At 38.8% G+C, this 21,332-nt stretch overlaps 1 protein-coding gene across 2 annotated transcripts in view; it reads left to right on the top strand.

Annotated features, from left to right (window-relative positions):
* The window catches only part of Pde9 (phosphodiesterase 9), a 187,151-nt gene that overhangs the window by 134,860 nt on the left and 30,959 nt on the right, over positions 1-21,332 (top strand). For both annotated transcript variants that reach the window (XM_077406259.1, XM_077406258.1), the window contains exons 3-4: positions 13,325-13,582; positions 14,363-14,596. In XM_077406259.1, coding sequence (XP_077262385.1) covers positions 14,464-14,596 — 133 coding nt within the window. In that variant the 5' untranslated portion in view covers positions 13,325-13,582; positions 14,363-14,463. The remainder of the gene's footprint in view (positions 1-13,324; positions 13,583-14,362; positions 14,597-21,332) is intronic.

Genomic DNA, 21,332 nt, shown 5'->3' with positions numbered 1-21,332 from the left:
AACGCGCAGCTTTCTTCGGCGCGCTTATGCGTTGCAGTTACAGATACTCCGCGCACCGTTCGCGACCATGTTATTGCAGAAACGCGACAAAGGGGGTCAAAGGGGTAGGTTTGAATCGCTGGTTATGACGCCTCAATTATAGCGTATTTATACGCCGTCCATCGTGCGACGCGTGATTTATCGACCTACGGGTCGAGCGCGCAGCGCGAAACGCCGTGTTTCTTTCCACGTGGGTGACACTCCCGCGGAAACCGGTATCGATCCTCGGTGGCGTCTGGGCGCGATGACATTAAGCGAACCTATAAAACTTTGATATTATTCGAAACCGTAAAGTACCGCGAGCAAGGCAACTCGCGACAGCCGCCGGTGCCGGTCTCGCCGTCGTGTTATCCTTGCGTATCGCTTCGGAACTCCATCGTCTTCTTTTTTCCGCTCGAGATCGCTAACACATCGCGTTATTTATTGCACGCCGTATAGCTTCTTGCGAACGGGAACAGGACGAAGTTACGTTATCGAGATACCGCTGGTGAGAAAATGTTCTCTTTAATCTTTCTTCTCTACTTCCAGGCATTAAGTTTATATGTTCCGCTTCTTACTCCCGTGGCGTTTATTTTGAAGCGCCGTCGTGTACAAGCGAACATTTTCTCTCGGCTGATGTACAAACAACTTTCTTCGACAAATTTGGAATCGATATTAACTCCCGAGGTGTACTCCCCGAGGATAACGCGAGATCTTTTCTCTCTTTACAATATCTCTGTCTCCGTCAAAGATGCCTGTATCTTGAATTTTTTTCAAACAAACTCGCGCATCTCTATGTTCTTTGTTCTAATTTTTCAAGGTTCAATGCTACCTATTAATAGTAGCTTTAGCACCTAAGGATACTCGCGGATCTCATAGTGTGAGAGCTACCATCGAATTATTATGCGATACTCGTCTGATTTTATTATAACTGATTCGTTTTTTCTTTCGATTTGACCATTCGACAGCGAAAGAGCAGAGAAAAACAATCATCGCGAGAATTAGGAGCAACGGAGTCTCGTTCATCATCGTCGTGCCCGGCATATTCGGGCGCGAGCCTTTTTAACGCGTTGCAATTTCGACTTCCGTTCCTTTTGACAGAGCGGGAAGAGAACTCTCGCACTCTCGCCCTCCCACACGATACTAGTTTAATTATCTCGGCCTCGGAGGCTGCGGAGGAAAAGTAGACGGAGTTGGAGAGAGAGAGAGAGAAAGAGAGAAAGAGAGAGAGAAAGAGAGAGAGAAAGAGAGAGAGAGAGAGAGAGAGAGAGAGAGAGAGAGAGAGAGAGAGAGAGACAGACGAGCTGGAGTTCCAAACCCACGATGAAGTTTTCAGAGTTTCTCGCGTAGTCAAGGCAGCTGAGGCACCGATATGTTGTTTGTGGATCTCCCGTTTTCCCTTTCCTTCTCTCGCCTCGTTTTTATCCTTTTTTTTTCTCCGTTCCCTCTGAAATCGCTTTAACGCGGCCTGCGACACCTGACGAGGGATGAAAAGCCACAGTGAGTTTCGATCCTCTCTACCCCAATCTTCGTCTGTTGTCGCGATTTCCTGTATCGATTGGCAATTCTTTGAACACGCATCACTTCTTCCACTTCCTATCAGTGAAAAGAACGAAAAGAAAAACATCGTTACGGAGATCAAACGAAAATTTGTCGCCCTTTGATCAGAGGTGTCATCGCTGGGAAACGCGTCGTCGCGCTTTTTCAAAAAGATTGGTGAGTATATGGAGCCCGCTAAGCTCGGATATACCGCGCGGATTAAGCGCGAATTAATTATCTCAGAGAAGCTCAGTAGAGCTGACATTTTAGTCTTCTAAACGTAAGGGCGACTTTATGCCTTTATGATAAAGCTGACGAGGGTTCGCAGGATTGCAGATTAGAAATGCAAAGTGATATGAGAAACTTGACTATAACACTATGCAAAAGTTTATTAACAAAACATAAGACTATATTAACAAAAGACTATATTAATGAAAGTTTATTGTTCTTATCTTTAATATTATAGATGCCTACACTTTTTTATTTCTACATTTATAATCTTAACACCATTCTGATTAAATCTTTTAATTTATTCTTTATTATTTTTTATCGTTTAAAATTTTGTTTCACAAGTTCTTTTAAGTACGTCGTACAGAGATCTGTTTCGTTCTTTTATCTTCCTTAGTATAATCATAAATTGTCTCTACGAACCGTCGGCACAAGAAATAGACGCAGGAAACTAGAAAAACGCAATTGAGAAAGATCCGTCGTTGTTTCGGCGTCGAAATACTCGAAATACAAGATACTTTCTGCGAAGTTAATAAAATAGAGAAATGTAATAGAATAAAGATTCGGTCTTGCCAAAGCTCTTTGTCCGTTACCGTGTTTAGATCGATAAACTCGTTATCGGAGAGACGTCGGTTTCGTATTGGAACTAGCTTGACTTCGCGTAAGTCGCTTCTTTTCCAGTCGACGATCCATTTCGACTTTACGGTATTCCCGCGAGTATTCCTCGAGACGCGGAAAATGGTAATTGCCACAATTTCTGTTCCTCTTATCTCCGAGCGAGCGGAAAGCGTCGCCGCCGAGTGGATCAAACGGAATTTTCGTTGCTACTTTGATTAAAGTATAATTATTGAGGTTGCCTGGAGGAATCTCGGGGGTCATTTCTTGCGAGAAAATCTCGTTACGAGATTTCGTCTGAGATATCGCTCCCCTTCGCGATTCCTTTCGTGGCTCGCCTTTCTATCGAAAAGAGTATACATCCCTTATGCGACCATTGACGGGGATCTCGGCTGATTCAGTCGCGAAACAGGTTCAATAGCGATAACGAATTGAATCTTATCGTCCCGGACAATTCGATATCCGGCGCCGTATTTTCGCTAAAATAATTAGTTCTTTGTCAATAATTTGTTCTTTATCTCTGCAGCGTTTCTTTTTCAGAATTTTCTTTTCACTCCAGTTCCAGTTATACATTAATTAAATAAATTAGTAATAACATTTAATTACTGTAAATAATTAGACATTATATAGTACGTTTTGTAACGTCTAAAGAATCTCGACGCGAATCGTCCTTTATTCATAATGATGATAATTTTCGTGTAATGGATAATATTAGTTATATGACTCAAGAGAGCTGGCGCTTTCTTTGTTTCACGTTTCATTCGCGCAAAATTGCTTCTTCACGTTCTTTCAGCGACTGATTCAATTGCGAATTCTTCGAGTGCGCCTCGACGGTAAATCGGGACATGACACGAAGCAGGCGGGAGGCATCCCCCTCGTAACCGCGTAAGCTTGTGCGCATTGCCGTTCCGGTACCCGCATGCGGTACCGAGCTGACGCGCCTTGAATATAATGGTCGACGCCGCGAATCCGTCCACGGATATCGAGGGCCACCGCCGGCGCCGCTACCGCTCGCAAACGACATAACGCATTTAGAGGGCCGTGCGTATCAGTGTAATGCGATTCCACCCGGAAATCTCTGAATTCATCGAATTCCCATACGCGGGACGCATCCAAACGGCCGTCTGCGTCAGTTGCAATTGCATTAACGTGCAATGGTGTCGCGCGAACGCGCCACCGCGAGCGATTTCGACGTATCGCGGGGATGACGACTCGCGTCATCATCGACACCCCAGCTGCGACCCGATTGCGGTATCGCCGATGCGAGAGCGGTATACGAATATTACGAATATCTATCGCGAGAAATCTTAATATAGATCGCATTGTACGATTCGGTTACGAAAACTAGTTCACTAAGCAATATTGCCATTACTTTTTATAGTAGATGGCTCTAAAATTATTTATTAATATTATATGATATAAAATTATTCTTTCAGAAGCGAAACAATTTCGAACAGATTTATTTATTGATATTGCAACACTTTTGACAGATATGAATAAATAAACAGTTACATCTTAATATTCCGAAATTTTATAACAAAATAAATAATAATACGTCGTTCCGCGAACATTTCACAAAACTATAAAAAAGAAAAGGGTTTGGAGCAAAGCATTTTGTTCGCATTGCATTTATAACTATTTATATCTTTTATCTTCCAAATAAGAATAACAATCTGTTAAGATCGGCACAATGTGCGACGTATAACGCGGACGATAAATCTTTCGAATTAGCGAGATAAGTAACGTATCGCATGCGCGTCGATATTTATTTTCCGGATGCATTAAGAAGAGATTTTGGTCATTTGCCTAACTTGGGCCACGCGCGTCGTGTTATGCCGCGCAATGACAGCTCCTCGCGCCGGAGGAAGGGTCCTTTTGTCGGGCTCGCGTAGGCGTAGAGGTCGTCTTGGTAGCTTCCTCCGTTCCAGAGTCGACGGAAGTGGCCCGGCCACCGTCGGGAGGATGTCACAATTAATGCTGACCGGGGCTCGTTAGTACGTTTCCTTTTTCCCTGACTCATATCGCCGATGCCGGCAACCGAGGAACCGGGAACGCTTCCAAAGATGTTCGGACGAAAAAGGCACTTCCTGAACACACGTTTCAATTTATCTGAGTCTTTAGGCTCCTGTTGTTGGGCGCATTATAGGCGTATCGTTCTAGTAGCAATGGGGTATTTTTTTCACACCGCTTTCAGTAGCTAAATCAGATAAAATCAGAAATTTCGAATTATTCGATGTTTTGCGACATTAACATGCGATATCATGTCCGCGATGATACGTGTGGGCGTAAGTGGCTCGATTCTCGGTGCTATTTAACGTCGTCGCGTCTCACAACCGGCGCCATATATATAAATCACGACGAGATAAAACCTCGCGTATGGAACCTCTCGCGTTGAGCTCGCACCGGAAACGTGGGTTAAGTCGACGCTTCCCATAATATTGGCCTCGCCTCTACGTCATGCTAATGCGATATCATGTACGTCCACTGCGTGAGGAAAGACGATCGGAAGATAAGTGGTTTTCGACGGGCATGAATAATGGTCGGATATCATCATTAACGATCTGATTCGAGTAACACGGCCAAACCGAGTCACAATGTTATATATTTTCAGTTGCCATCATCTGTAATCGTATTTGTAGGAGGTCCATATATATTTCGCAATATTTTTAGATGAAATCACTCCACATACACGTCGAATGCCATGAAATTCCATGTCTTTTATTTCTGACCTGGTTTCGGCAGCTCATTTTTTATCTTTATATTTAGAAATGTCAAATGGAAGTGAATTAATACATTGAGAAACATTATGCTTTGTTCAATTTTGATGTGTATTTTGGGAAAGAAAATTTTCAACATTATCGGCAATGTTATCGGGAAGCGTTTAAGCTTATATTATGTGGATAGCATTGGTTAATTTCTTGGTGCATATATATGTCAGTGTATCGATCGGACGCGTACCAGTGGTTGCAATCACTTTATGGGTAAGCAAAACGATATGGCCGGGCCATGTTTGTGCTTATCGTGTTTGTTGGTCGTGTATCATATTTGTTTCTTATTCGTGCCGTATACGGTTCTTAAAACAATGTCGGCAACGTTGAGGGAAGGCTCGACGAGCGAATCGGCTCTCGCAATTCCGTTGAAACAGAACAAACGAGACTGCCAGCTCGCTTCACCACTAATTAGATCTCGAAAACTAGGTCGCGCCGTTGTAGTCTATGTTGAAGAATGAGGAAATAGGGTACGACTCTCCGCCACGAAATTTTTCAGCGAATTTTTGCTTTATTCTTACTAACGTGGTAGGTAAAGCTTTTAGTTATATTTAGAATATTTGAAAGTAATGTATATATATATATATATATATATATAGTTTACATACACACACACATACACACCAATCGTACTCGAGCATGTTCCATTTCGCGAATTACAAAGTAAGGTTTTGAAAGTAGTTCGGGATTGACATCTTGTATCTGTACTAAAACAGTTTTTGGCTCCGTGTAATAAAAATGATTGAACTTTTCACTCTCTTTCTCTCTTTTTCTGTTTCTTTCTTCTTCTCTCTCGCTCTCTTTTTATTTTAAACAAATATTGTAGCGTGCGATAAAATACTATTAAAAATGTACAAACGAAATTTTGATTATGTTTTGTGATAAACAGAATTTGGCGATTTTATCAAGCTGATGCGAATGTAGGAGGCACGTGCGACACGTGTTCACAGGCTGTGGCATTTGTAATGGAACGCATTTGTTCTATGGAAATTTCTCCTATAAGGGGTGAGGTTCACTAATTCCGCGGCGTGCTTGATATAAGGGAATATTGTCTGACCCATACCTATCAATGGCACTGATTGGTCTTATTAATTAGCGTCTATTTCTGTTTGTCGTTTTTCGATATATCGAGTGGGCTTTTCGGTACTTTTCTGATCAAATATTGTGGGAATTAATATTGTGATAATTAAAATTATTAAATTAAATATCTATCAAACGCAAGCTTTAAATTTATTTAAAATAATTATCTGATGTGTGTATTTAGATTCTTGAAATGTATTTTAATTAAAATGCAATTTAATTAACATCTGCATAAGTCGCGTTTTTATTATTAAATAATATTGTAGTTAAATAAGTGTCTCTTTAAAGTTTTGCCAGAGGCAATCGCTGTGGGAAGGGAATACCGCATGCGAGTTTCGGTCTCTGAAGCGATTAGAGTTAAAATAGTTAACTGTTACGATCCAACCTGACTTGATAACAAATGATAGTTCATGAAACATCTAATGTGATTTGAGCTATGCCTCTTTACTATTTGGCTAATTTTAATTCAATATCCATATTTATTACCAGTTTCTTTATACAACATGTCAAAGATAATTGAAAATTATAAACGTTTACAAGTAGAAACAGACTTTTAGGATTTTGCGTATCGGAAATCACATATTTTTTACTGGAAAAAAATTGTTTATTTTTTATTTGTATTTATTTCGTTTTGTGCGATAAAAAATACAATAAACTCCATTTGCATCGCGAGTTTATGTTCAATATGTATCATTAACGGTTATTGCGAACGCACGGGCTAACTACAATTATTTCATGTATTTTAGGATACATTTTATCGATAGGCGAATTAAATTGCACATGGTCGAGTTAATCCAATGCAATATTCTCCCTTTTGTAAGAGGGGAAAAAAATATTCGTTCTCTTAATAAAGCCTGCCACTATCGTCGACTCGAAAAATATATGAATTTTTCAACACGTATATTACGCGTTGTTAATCTCTCTTTTCTGCTTTTCTTTCTGCTCAAACAAAACTGTCCGGCTTGTCTTTATAATATACTCGGAAGTCAGGTATTTTACGTGGAAAAGAGGTGTCGCGCATGTGTTTGCCAACGTGTAAATAGTTCTGTATCTCTGTGTCGCGTAGAGAGATTACTGGGTCTATCTGTGTGCTGCATGTTACATTTTCATCTAGTTGCTGACATCTTCTAACTTGGAATTGTCGTAGGATCATTGTTACTCCGGAATTGCGCCAGAAATATTGTATTCTACGCGTGACTATTATTTCTCCTGAGCTTTCGTATAGGATGCCAAAATTTTTACTGAAATATTGCATTTTAAGCAATTGCATTATAGCGCTTAGAAATTGACAAATTTTCAACAGGAGAAGTAATATGAACAAGCTAATTTGTAGATATTAAGTTACTTCTTCCACACGGAGAGAATTTTTTGTTATACCTTAAATTCATTACAAACTTGGGACAACTTGGTAACCAAAGAATTTTTGAAATATACAAAAGACATTTTACAAACAACGTGATAAAAATTACCAAGCAAATTGGTAAATTTTGAAAAATTATTGAAATTTTCTAGATATATTTTAGTAAAATTAATCAAACATGTTTTATATTTTAATGTAATAGATATTAATCAGAATAGCTCGCATAAAATTCTTGGTGGATACATGTCCCACAACTACCTTGATTTCAGGGTAAATTCTAAGAGAAAATTCTCTCCGTGCAATTAAAATTAAATATTGACTTGTATAGGAAATTATTACATTATTTAGTTACTTATTATTCGTAGACTTTTTTAAATAAAAACCTAAGTAATATCGCGTTCTCAATTCAAAAGCACGTTGCGTAATGGAGTAATTTTAAATTTTTATTAACACATATATTGTTCAGACCAAAAATTTGTTGTAAAGAACGTAATAACATCAGTGGATCTGTAGCAGCAAAAATCGCAATTGTTTGTGAATGGGTGGAAAGTCGATCGTTTTTAACGACGTACATCACGTTGATCTCTCGATAAACTTGGTCGCGACACATTGCTATCGATTGTAAAACTTGCCGCAAATACGGCGCAGGCGTGACATATACTGGCAACAATTGCGCCATGTAAAGCACCGAGCCGCATTCTCGAAAATTGGAAAATGGAAAACAGATTAAAAAGGATCGTGCTATACGACCGCGCCACAAACGTGCCACGGCACGGGTCAAAATTAAACTGGAACTGGGAACTCCATTCGCGGGATGAAATTTGGAATCACCAAGGGAAATAATCAATCAAATTTCGATCACAATGATCTGTACGTATCAGATTTCCACATGCATTTGCATAAAAATATTTTGTTATTACCGGAATGCAAAGCGCGCGGCGTAGAAAATTTTTTTTTATCGCCGCTGTTATTGTTAGAAATGTAATTTCGTTTGTGACGTCTCTGTCCCTGGTATTTATTTTAAAGGATATGAATATCCAATGCAATCCTTTGCCATCGAGGGGACAGCTGCGTACGTGCGGCTGAATCGAGTTTTAATCCCGTTGCGTCAGTAAAACCCCCCCTTTGCCGGGATTAATAATCATCGTGGTTGTGCATGCCTCAAAGCCGATTGATCGCATAACGCTACGCAGCTCCGACTAATGTCACCTGATAACCTATTTACGGCCTATTTCGCTTTTCTGCGACACACTACCTCGTGGTTGAAAAACGAAAGCGTAATCAAAAAGGAGATAAGAGAAATGCATGTCCGTTGATATTTGATCTGCAAACAATTGCAGATCTGTGGACGCTAGCTTGATCATTTGTCAAAGAATCGATCTTTCAGGAGAAGAAAATATTTTTAATTTCTACTTTTTTTCTATAATAAACAAGAAAAAACATAAAAATAGTCTGAGATAATAATTTTCTTTATATACCGCGCTAGATGTACATTTATTTCTTAAGTATTTATAATACGTTGTATATGTATTTCATAGTTCTATCGCTCGCATGCTGAAAATCCCTAAAAAATCATTCAGCTAAATAGGAGTCGCTTCGTGGATTTTTTTTCAAATTTCGTTACTTTGTGCTATTCGTACCGCAACATCCATTCTAAAAAAAAATCTGCAACGTGAATCAAGAGATGGCTACACATCGGTTATATCCGAGCTAAAAAAAAGAAATAAACGAGAAGTTGACGTTTCAATTCATGTTTGTACATACGTACGTGCTGTGTTTGAAGGGAAAACAGAAACATGCATGGGGAAAATAAGGACGGTATATGAATTCAATAAAAGTAATCCCGTAGCGATTAAAGCTTCCACGGCAGAAACGTGACAATATAGCAGTCCACTGCGCGTCTCTGAATAAATAAAAGACATTTGGCATTTCAATTATCGCGCTTTATAATTTTGAGTAGAACGGACGAGTATAGGCCGCAGAGCGTCGAGCGAACTTTTCGAATGCAAATCTGCGAACCATTCACCGTGTGACAATCCTTCGTTAGGAGAATCCCCGAACGCGTGGGACACGCGCGAGTGTTCATTCGTATAACAAAATTCCTCTTTCTTTCTTTCTCTTTCTCGACTATACGTTTCAAAGTTCCTCCCAGCCGCGGTAAATTATCGAGGAAACGATCACGACGGCTTCTCTCTTCCGAGGAAATCACGAAAAATCTTTTACGATCAGTCCAACCGACGTGTTACTTCCCACGAATCTCCATCACGAATGCTGATTGGTTTTACTGTCTTTCGACGTTCGCGACAATTTCCGTCGACCTCGCCGTCAATGCACATCCGGTGCATCTCATTCGATTATGTTCCCCCGCGCGTCTTGCGGCGTTATCGCGTATAAAACTGACTAGTTCAATCCAATTATCGTCATGACGGCCGCCGGCGTCAGGACAGATCCCACCCCGCACGAACAGATTTTATTCAGCTTTGATACGTTACGAACGTCAGCGTCGCGCCGTCGAGCTTTTTATTCGAGCTGGTTTCAACCGGCTGGAAAAGATTACCGTATAAAGAAAGTGATGCGATATCGTACGATAGGAGCTCAGATGTAAACCGAAGTGTTTATGCAATGAAAATCGCTGTATTTTAATTTTAATGTAAAAAAGTTAGTTTTAATTTAAACCCCTTCCTGTGTGTGCATTATTCAAATTATTAAATTTATGGAAAAAAAGAGATTCTCTGTTTAATATATAAGCTTATTAAATATATGTACAATGTACATTGTACATATTGATAGAATCGTAGATACATGTAATATACATTGATAGAGCCATAAAAACATAAAAATCTATATATACATAAAATATTGCACTCAAGAAAGTATATAAATTAAAACGTTTGTGAAATAATTCACCGTAATTCTTATGCGATCATTTTGATTCGAATAGTTTCGGTGTTTTTTACCGTCTCTATTTTTCATTATATTCGAGTTGGTTTACATTAAATAACACTTTTGACGCTCCTATTGAACGACATGTCATTATATCGCAAATTACTATCCCGACTGTAGAGAATATCAAGCAGTGCGGAAATTGGTGACACGTCACTATTAGTCTGTTTTTTGCGCTTCCTGCAGGAGAAAAAGCATTCGATACTGATCCAATTAGACGCCACGATTTTCTTCGCTGACTCGGCTTGTCTCACAGAGTAGAAATTTGCTGAAAGCTGAAGTCTAAAGTCACGCGGATATTGCGCGTCATAGTTAGCCACTTTGCTGAGGAATGATTACTCCCTTTCGACCATCCCACGCCTTTTTACCTCGTACATACCCTCGAGGTACTCGAGGATGGAAGACGGTTGCAAGCAAATTTAACTAAACCGATAATTTGCTTAAACTGCGTTAAACATCAACACGTGGTTCTCAAAGACTAATTATCTTTCTTAAAAGTGAACCCTTGTGATTTTATTTTAATGATTAAATAAATTTTGGTTTATTTTGCAATCGCGATTTGTTATCTATCTGAAGTTATGCAATATCTTTAAAATATTTAATATAAATTTCGAGAGAATTATATATATATATAATTAGATTAAATTTTTTCAGATTAAAATTAGTGTTGCATTTTTGTTATAGAAATGTTGATTTTAGATTATTAAGAACCACGCCTCTCTGGAATTTTCGATAGAAATCTTCTGGCACGCATATACTTAATGGAAAAATCGATATATGTATATACTGCAGACGATACCAACTGTTTTAATATCTCGTAGTGATATCAGCATGATGAAGAACGATGCTCACGGCAAATTCACGAAGATGTTATAAATTTATGGCATATCGCTCTTCTCTTTCGAGGCGACGCCTGACGTAATTCGGGGTGGTAAAGTGCCGAGGGTGGCACCGGCTATATCGCGGCTTCTAATTTCCACCGGCGACCTTGGGCAAAGAAATCGTAAATTTCTCACGCCCACGAGTTCTACCTGGGTGTGGCAGGAGGGACGAGAGAAAGCAGATAGAGACAACCGAGGGGATGGAAATTTTTTTCTTCGAGAATTGAAAGCTCTCCCCGTCTTCGTATATATGTGGTATTCCGACGGCGATTTATCCCCGAAACGTCGGCGTCGCCCTGTCTAAAAAAAAGTCGCGCATTTTTCGTGACTTTTTTCACTCTCATCATGACGGAATTGTATAAAAGTGCTTTCTTTAATCCTGAATAGAAATGCGTTGTTGGAAGAGCAAAGCTGTTCTGAGCTGTTCTGAGCAAAGAAAACTCGATGGAGTCATTTAAGCAGGAGAGTGAATTTGTGTTTCCTCTGATTTTCTCAAATTCTTCTTCGCGCTAGAAGGTACGAATCGACCAAACGAAAAAGAATGTAATAATTATAAAAACTTTTTGTTCTCTATTAGTCTGTACTGTAATATGACACGGTGTTTTTAATTTTCATTTTTATTAGACGAATAAAAGGAGCAAGTCGTTTAGCGTTTGACTCGCAACGTGATTTCTCGAATTTTGCTGCTAGTTCTTACGATAAATGCATTTCACTTCGTGCATAACTACATATATATTTTCGCCACGGCAGCGGTTACAGCGCAACCCGTACTTTGCGTACCGTTGTCGGGGAAAGTCCGCGACGTATCCTGTAATCAGAACGCACTTTCGCTTTGCGAAGTCAAAAGCAATAAACACATTTCGTATTTTGACGCAGGTATGCATCCCGCTCTGGTAATGTGCACACGTTTACCTGCAATTTCGAGACACGTCTTTATCCCTAACATTGTTTGTACACCGAGGAAAAATTACCGAAAAACTCCACGCACAATATTTGATTCTATTCGCTTCTGATTTTAATTTCCAACAAAGTTTGATCTTAAGGGGTAATATCACCTTGTGTTCGCTATTATTTTCTGAATTTATTATAAAAAAATGAAAAGATTTATTAATATTCGGGTTTTTACATGTGAAAGTACAAGTCTTAAGGTACAAAAAAAATTTTTTTTTAGATTTTTAAAAACAAAATGGCAGCTCTCGCAAAACAATCCTTTTTTTTTTTGCCGTACCGCTACAGGTCGCAATTTTGCACCTAGACCAACAAACCAAAAATTTTCTGAAAATTTGGCCCAAAATGTAGTGAATCGTAGGATTTTTTCGATAAATTAAAATTTACCGATTCTATGGCCGATTTTCAAGCGATTTTTTTCAAAAGAAAAAAAGAAAAAATTCAAATCGACGCCATTTATTTTTTAAATTAATTTATCGAAAAAACCTTACGATGTTCACTAGATTTTGGTCCATATTTTCAGAAAATTTTTGGTTTGTTGTTCTAAGTGCAAAATTGCGACCCGTAGCGGTACGGCAAGGAAAAAAAAAGATTGTTTTACGAGAACTGCCATTTTGTTTTTAAAAATCTAAAAAAATTTTTTTTATGTATGTATGTACCTTAAGACTTGTACTTTTACATGTAAAAACCCGAATATTAATAAATCTTTTTATTTTTTTATAATAAATTCAGAAAATAATAGCGAACACAAAGTGATATTACCCCTTAAGCGTAATTCCAAAATAAATTATACAAGCGCAAGGAGAAAAGGAACTTTTTCGCTAATCGCCCAGTTGAAATCAGATTATTTCCTATTCTATCATAAATTTTATGAAAATTGATTGCGTTGCATACAATATCATTCCCAATGCCGAAATTAAACATACTTGATCCTTCTGTTGCAGGATGGACCATGAGGAAACGCGGTGCCGGCTGGTACTAGACGAGCGGTCGGCCACGCTTGCACCTCATCGTCGGTCGTCGTTGTCGACGAGTTCCCGGTACGTCCAATCCCGAAGCAAGCGGCAGGTGTCGCGTGTGACAGCAGACACGAGCTCGATAGGTGCGATAATCGAGGGTGGCCCGGTCGTTGCCGCCGCCGGGCCGGCGATGCTACGATGAGCTCGCCGAGGGTGCTGCTACCCCTCCACACCCGACCAAAGGTAAGACGGTCTTGAAACTTCCGATCGAGAGTGTCCTTAACCCGTGCATCTATTTCTTCCTCTTTTCTTTTTTAATTAAGAAAATTTTGTTTTGATATTCAGCTCTTAATTATTTTTGCGACTTATATATGCGACGTTTTATTTTTAACAGAAGTATCTTCTCGAAAGGAATAATTTTTAAGTAATTGACGTTCCATCTACCATCTTTCTACGCGAAAGCGACACTCTGCCTTTGGATAATTTCCAGTTCGTTAAATATTCCTTTAATTGACACTTTAGATGATTGAAAGAATTTGTGTCACATTTTTAGTTAAATTATATTCGGATAAGTTTTTAGTTTGACAAATTAGTTTGACAAATATTTCTAATATTGATACGTTATAGGTGGTTGAAAGAGATATATTTTTGAAAATTAAATTATCCCCGGATAAGTTATCATTTTTCATTTTGTTTGGCGTGTAGAGATTACCTCGTGTAAGATGGAACACTACGTTGATTATACATCAAACTTCAAACCGAGCAACCTTAAGATATTATTGACATGGCATATATCTTATTGATTCATTTATCCTTTCGATTTTTGCGTAATAAGGGGAAAGTAACGAAACGTATAACCACGAGCGCGAGAACACTGGTGCGCGAAGTAACATTGCTTCTTCTTCGTGCCTATAGCGAGCGTTATATTTGCGTTACAAAAGCACGACAAACAGGCAGAAGAGCATTGTTAATGCGAGTGGCGACGTTTTCGTGCCTAAGTCTTTCACCTTTGTGCCCCGACAGCCCCGCGTAATACCAAGGCCGGGTAGTCTCGAAAACTGCATCAACGAGGCCGAGCGACGAGGAGCGGTAGGCGGTTCAAGGCCGAAACTATCCGCGTGGCCATGGACCACGAGGCGAGGAACGGAACCGGCAGCAACGACAACGAGGAGTACACCAATATTTACTTCATCGTCGGCGACCGCAGGGAGACGGCCACTTACAAAGCGAATCAGGTCACGGACATGGAACTCAAGGGTGAGTGGGAAAAGGGGAAACGAAAAGTTTCATCGACTTTTCTGTCATACTTGGGTGAACTTTTTTATTTATTTAGCACAGCGTTCTCAAAATACTCGTGCGTGTTGCGAAAGTACGCATATGTTCGGGCCGGTAAGGCCGATCAACTGTATATAGTTTTCGTAAAATCAAGACGTTCGAAAGATTTATTTTTATAGACAATCAGATTGTATTAAATACGTTTTTCATGTTTACCCGGTATATAAGTGTACAGAAATTTTACAGAGATTGTTAGCAATATAAATAATTTTTAATACGTTAGTAATAATAATTGATATCATGGAATGAGAGCGATACAAATTTGCAATCACAATAATACAGTTTTACTGTAAAAAGCTATTAACTTGCAACATTTATTGTGTACGTAAAAATATAATAAACTTGTTAACTAAATTTTCAAGTCGGATATTATAGCTTAATTAAAACATTTAGAAGATATTTCTAGCTTTTAGAGACTCGGTATTATTGTTCTTACTATATCTATATATCTAGATACAATTAACGCTAAGAGTTTTTGTTCATCATTAAAGCTCGGCAGGTCTATAGGTGTGAATACAATAAGATTCATTACCGATTCAGGGGTATTCAATTTATCAGCGGTCCAATCGCGACCGAATTGTAAAGGAAAGAAGCATTAACGCGAAAGTTAGCCGTTCATTAATCTTTTCGACGGGAGAGATATTTTATCCCGGCCGAATATCTCACGCCGACCTGGAACACCCTACCCTGTCCTACGTCTCGAACTTATGGCCGCCGCGCGAAGGTATATGTTTCGCGGATAAACGCGTGAGAAACTTCCTCCCGTCAATGGTATCGGAAGGCGGGCCACTATTTGACATTCTTAGGATTTAATCAATTATCGATCGTGACATTACGAGACACAACGCGACGCGACGCGACACGCGAGTTTAGCCAGCCATCAGCCAATCCCGCGAACGAGACGTTCGCTTTTGCCCGTCGCCCTATGAAAGCTTTCACTTCGAAGCACTACCGAAATTATGTTTGCACACACTTCACCTTCGTGCCGTGACCTATCGACCGGACCGCCGCGCCACGCCACGCCGCGCCATTCCTCTCGGCTCGGTCGAGTGGTTGACCGAGTCGGCGCCCCTTACTAACCTCCCGTCGGGGGGATGAAATGACATGAGCACGCACTTGTGCCGCAACTCGTCCCAACTCTTTCAACCCTTCACGACCAGGGTAATTTTCTCGATTTTCAGAGAAGCGACACGACGACGATCTCGAAAGGGTACCAGAAGCAGTTAGATCGAACATTTTTTTAAAATTCTTTTTACCCGTTGATACTCCGCTCTTTATATTTGACCTGATTTTGGTTTATTTTCCATCTAGTTTTCCCCCCCTTTTTTCTGGTTGACGTAGTTTTCCCCTTTCCGGCACTTTATAGTATACCGTATTTTACTATACCACTTTATGCGTTACTGCAATGCGCATTATACTTTACAATGTATTGTAGTATTATTGTACTGTAGTTTTATATTGTTACTGCAATGCGTATCAAACATTTATTTATATGGCAGCATAATGGATTTCGTTTAGCTCTCGGGTAATTTGAAGCATTGTTTAATTAGCTTTTGCCTTTACGTATTGCTTTATTTCATTATTTATCTATGTATGCTCAATAGATAGCATATTCGAAATTAAAATATTCTTTTAAACCATCTTTGATTGATGGATTAATAATCCATCAATCTTGATGAATTAATTTTAATTATTCTGTAATGTGATTGATTCTTAACAACATTGAAACTTATGCTTCAAAAAGATTTAATGATTCTAATTAAGTTCGTTAGACTATTCGATGATGTGCCAATCAATTACTATTCCCGTTGGAAATCATCAGGTTGTCAGGAATAGAATATTTCAATTTTCGAAATGTCGGTCAGTAATTATCGCCGCGTGTCTAATGCTAACATTATCGGGTAATTATTGTAGTAAAATAGTGCGATCACGGTCGATGGTATCGTGCGAATTTAACGGTACGTTACTCATACGAGGCTACATTAGTTAATTAAAATTCTAATGCAATTACAACAGGTGTACAACCGTGTACGCCTGTTAAGGGAGACGGCTTTGTCAGCAATGATGTTACCGGCGACGTTACATGACGGTACAAAGTCATACTACAACACGGACAAGTCTCGTCAACGGGGGCCTTATCATACAGGATGATCTCCGACCCGTTGCGTTGTCCTAAAGCCGAGAGCTTTCCGACCCCTTTAACTTTCCTGTTTAACGCTCGAGAGGACTGCACGACATGTTACCTCGTGATTTTTCCCCTAAAATTTCAGCTCGTCAATCAAAATTGACGCATGCAAACTCCGTCGCCAAAAATAACAGCTTTTTTCCCGTTCTATCGATCACGCGGATACTAAAAACAGTAAAATGAAAGGTCACTATATTAATTAATAGATTAAGAGGATTAATGGACTGAAAGAGATATACAATATGCAGATCTCTGTCCATGGACATTAAATTTTAATGCTAATGCCGGGAAAATTGAGCTCGCGTCGTTTATACCGATCAATTTCAATGTCGATTTTAAGAATGTAACATTATTTTAACTACCTTCCGCAGCCTTGCGTTCCCAAGATTATTACATGCCATCGTTGTTACGATCGTTGTTATGACGGTCATATCCCTGCTCCCCAGGACACTGTAGGTTACTCACGTTCTTCCACCCTGGTAGAGACCGGCCATGGAAATACTCCGCTCGCGTCGTCCTAGTTCCCTCGTCGCAGTTGCTTCCACTTAACTAAAAAGCCTTTTAACGAGGCCGACTTCGCGAAAAATGTGCCGCGAGGATGCTACGCAACCGATCGATATCTCGTCACGAGGACTCGGAATCGAAGCTTCATTTTTCGCCGGGAATGAGAATTTCTCGGCGCCTTAGGAAGTATAGAAAATGCGTCTCTTTTGATATGGAAACAAGATTTTTCCGATAATTATTCATCAAGCTATGCCGGACGTAGACTCTGCGAGAAAAAAAATTGAGGAAAAAAAGATGATGTTGCAAAAGGGGTATTTGTAACAAAAATGGAGAAAAGTTTTCGTTTTGGCTGAAACTTTTTGTTTTTTCGGTACGCGAAGAACGTTCGTCAGGCTTTTTACAGTATAGTTCTTGCAATTTCCCAAAGGGTTGTTAAAGTGGAGCTGGCCAAATTGGAAAATCGAATGCCCGACTGTGGGTGCAGTCCTAAATGTCTCGCTGATATTTTAGATGGTGGCCGGCCACATTGCCCGACACGTGAAACGACCGCTTTCAACCGTTTTATTGATCATAAGCAGAATTGCACGTTCGTCGGGCCTATTTTTGTGCTCTCTGGGGGAGAAAAAAACGTAAACGATCGCAGAGAGAAAAAATAATATACTGCAAGTGGCAGATTGGAGACGTCCAAATAATTGGAGGAAAATTTTCTCGGTGCTGCTGTCATTTGCTTGACAACTCTTGCTTCGGATTGTTAATTAATTTTATTTAAACAATCGTGTTATATATAATTTAGTATTAATTTCTATATACCGATATAGTTAAATTAAAATTTAACAAAGATAATCTTTCTATATTTTATCTATATTTTTCGTTACTTACACAATCTTTCGTTTTTTATTTCTTTCTTGAAAATAAATCTTCTGTCTCTTTCCATTTCTCTCTGTTCTTTAATTATTCGTATATACAGCAAAACAAAAAAAAATATGTAAAAAATATTTACAGTTCAATACATAAAAGATGACCTATGCTTTGTCATGAGCTTAACAAAGGGATTAAATGTGCATTGTTTCATTCAAACGCAAAAGCGAATAATGTTGTTTCTGTGCTCATCTTCTGTTTTTTTCTGTGATATCTCTAATAGTTATACCGCGCTGCATTGAGATATCGCGTTTTATATCGTCGCTACTTTATTGGTCCTCGAAAACTTTGCAAGGTGTGTCTCGTCTTCTCGTTATAACCAATTTGCCTTACGTCATTTCTTTTGATGTTTTTGCTATCACTGTAAACCTACCGGGCCGTTTTGCTACGGCATGAACAAGCTTTTGTTATCGTGATATCTCATTATCCGAGACGAGAAATTAATATCGGATGTCGTCATTATATTCTCTCGTTACGAGATTGTTGCTGCGATGTGAAGTCGACATTCCGACGCGTTTCTCTCTCTGTGAATAAAACGCGAACAATCTCGAAATCGCATCGCTACGGCGATAATTCCTCATTATCTTCATAGACAATAATTCAATTTACTTTTATTTTCCTTTTTTTCTCATGAAAAAAAAAGTGTAACGCGATTTCGCGGAAATTTCTCTTAATGCGAGAGACGTATTAACGCACGACTTTCCACTCTGTATTTGAAAATATTGCAATTACGATTTTATTTAGGAAAATTACGCGAAATCAATTCCTTCTCAATTTTCGAGCCTCTCCTTGGTATCCTGTGAAGGTTTCAAGCGAAGCTTGAACGTGTAACAAGGTGCATTTACGCATTTACCTAATGCAATACACGGCCTCTACACATATAGACATAAATATCGATCGGTAGGCTGAGGCTCTAACACGCTTGTGACCCACCTGCCATCTAATCAAGCCATGTCTCGAACATCCCTTACATCCTATATTACCAGCCAACTTGCGCAAAAGACATCCCCGATATTGACAATTTCTTCTTTATTTTGAAATAATATGCATACGGTATTAGAAATCGCAATACAACAACGCTAATATTGTGCCACAAAAATTGTTCCGAATAAACAGAAAAAAGGAGATGGGAAAATATAATTTAATTAATTTAATTACATAATTAAAAATTAGTTGAGAAACAAAGATAAGAATGAATAAAAGTTACGGTAAAGTTCATATGCATAAAAGTGTAAAAATAAATTTCTGAGAAAGAAACAATCAACGTGATGGATATGAATATTTCTTGCATTATTTCACATCTCCACTTTAACGAATAACAGTGCCTAACTTAAAGGGTCGTTACTTTTGAATCTTGAATATGAAAATAAGATTCTTGTCGAGTTAATCTGATGTTTCTATTGATTTAACAATCTTGCTGGAAGCGGGAAGTTTACGGCAGCTATAAGTGAGTCGGCCACATTATATGACACGATTTATTTCGTCCTGAATAGGCTTCTATCATTGTCGAGATCTTAAAAAAATCTTTTCTCTCGGGAAATATTATTCATAAAATTATGCATAAAATTGTTCAGCTTAATATATTGTGACGAAAAAAGTGAAATAAATAATTGTGACCATTATATGAAAAATCGTCAAAGTATGAGGTAAATTTTTGAAAACCATTCACGTTTACTGGAAAAATTTTTTCTTTATTCACGAATAAAAATTTTTGTTTTCCTTCGTTATTCTGGATTATTCGTAAATATGTCAATTTCGCTTTGAAACGCACGAACGTCGTTCCGTCGCGTTTTATTTGCGAGGAACGTCGGAGAATTTTCCACTGCCGTCGTCGTTATTCGTCGTCAAGACCCGTTGCCGGAACGAAGGTTCCGGACGAAATCCCGGAAATCGAGTGCCGCGGAATTATCGGCGGCGGAACCGCTTCCGGGATTTGCTTCCGGAATGCACGAGATGGAACGCGGATTCGCCGCGCGGCACGACATCTATTTACAACGAAATCAGGTGTATCGGAAATTTAATTTTTCTGTTGAGAGTTACATTTATTACGCGGATGAAAGTCGCGCGTCGACGGTTGGAAACAATATTGGGTCGCTGTTCCGAAATTTATTCGTTTACCGCTTCATTTATACTTATGCGACGGCATTATTAACCAAGATTAAGATCGCAATGAATTTATATTGTCGCAACTTTTCGAATTACATTGACAATACAAGTTTCACATTTATCATTCGAATAATATTTTCTACAAATACTTATAACGATAGCCGTGTTAATAATGTCTGTCAAGATATAAATAAAATATACATGATTTAATTTGAAATCAAAGACAATTTCGATTTATATATATATATATATTTTATTTACTAATTTATGTGTTTCTCCAATTATTTTTTAACGATTAATACATATTTTGATAGCCATTGAAAAAGTTTGCTACTGTAAAGGTTGTGTGCGAGAGACTCTTGAAGAGTATGTAAGCTTAAAGAAGATATCATTATCTTTCCACTTTTCAAATAAGTTTTCGCGAAAACTAAGCTTTATACATATGAAAATATTTTATTTTATATCCGTTTTATATAATAAGGAAAATCGCACTTTCTTCGGTTGTATCACGAATTTTGCAGTATAATAAATAATCACGTTTTTAATCTAAATATTAATAAAAATAGTTTTTCGAGCGGCTTTAATAGATTTGTAGAAAAAAATACGGCATTTTACACGAAGCACGAAGCTTCTTTACGAGTTTCTGATTTCGTTGGATATAGCGATGCATCTTTCCGCTCTAACGACGCGACTTCTCGAACGAACGCCTTCCGACGGGCGATAGCGCGCCCTACACCTCGCCCCAATGATATTGGCCTCAACAAAATAATGAATAAATTGAGCGTGGGTCACAATAAAAATATAATCGTCCGCCGTACGTTCGTGATTCACGATTCATTATCCTATTACTGCCAATGGACGGCCAGAAGATAGCCGCCCCCACTGATCTCGCCGTCACCCTTCCTCCATCACGTACGTATATGGTCGTACATGCTTTATTTCGCT

Source organism: Temnothorax americanus, unplaced genomic scaffold, assembly GCF_048541705.1.
Source record: "Temnothorax americanus isolate GAGA-0224 unplaced genomic scaffold, ASM4854170v1 Scaffold20, whole genome shotgun sequence".
Classification (NCBI taxonomy): Eukaryota; Metazoa; Arthropoda; class Insecta; order Hymenoptera; family Formicidae; genus Temnothorax; species Temnothorax americanus.
The sequence above is the reverse complement of the archived record's forward strand: the minus strand, read 5'-3'. Positions and strand labels throughout refer to the sequence as shown.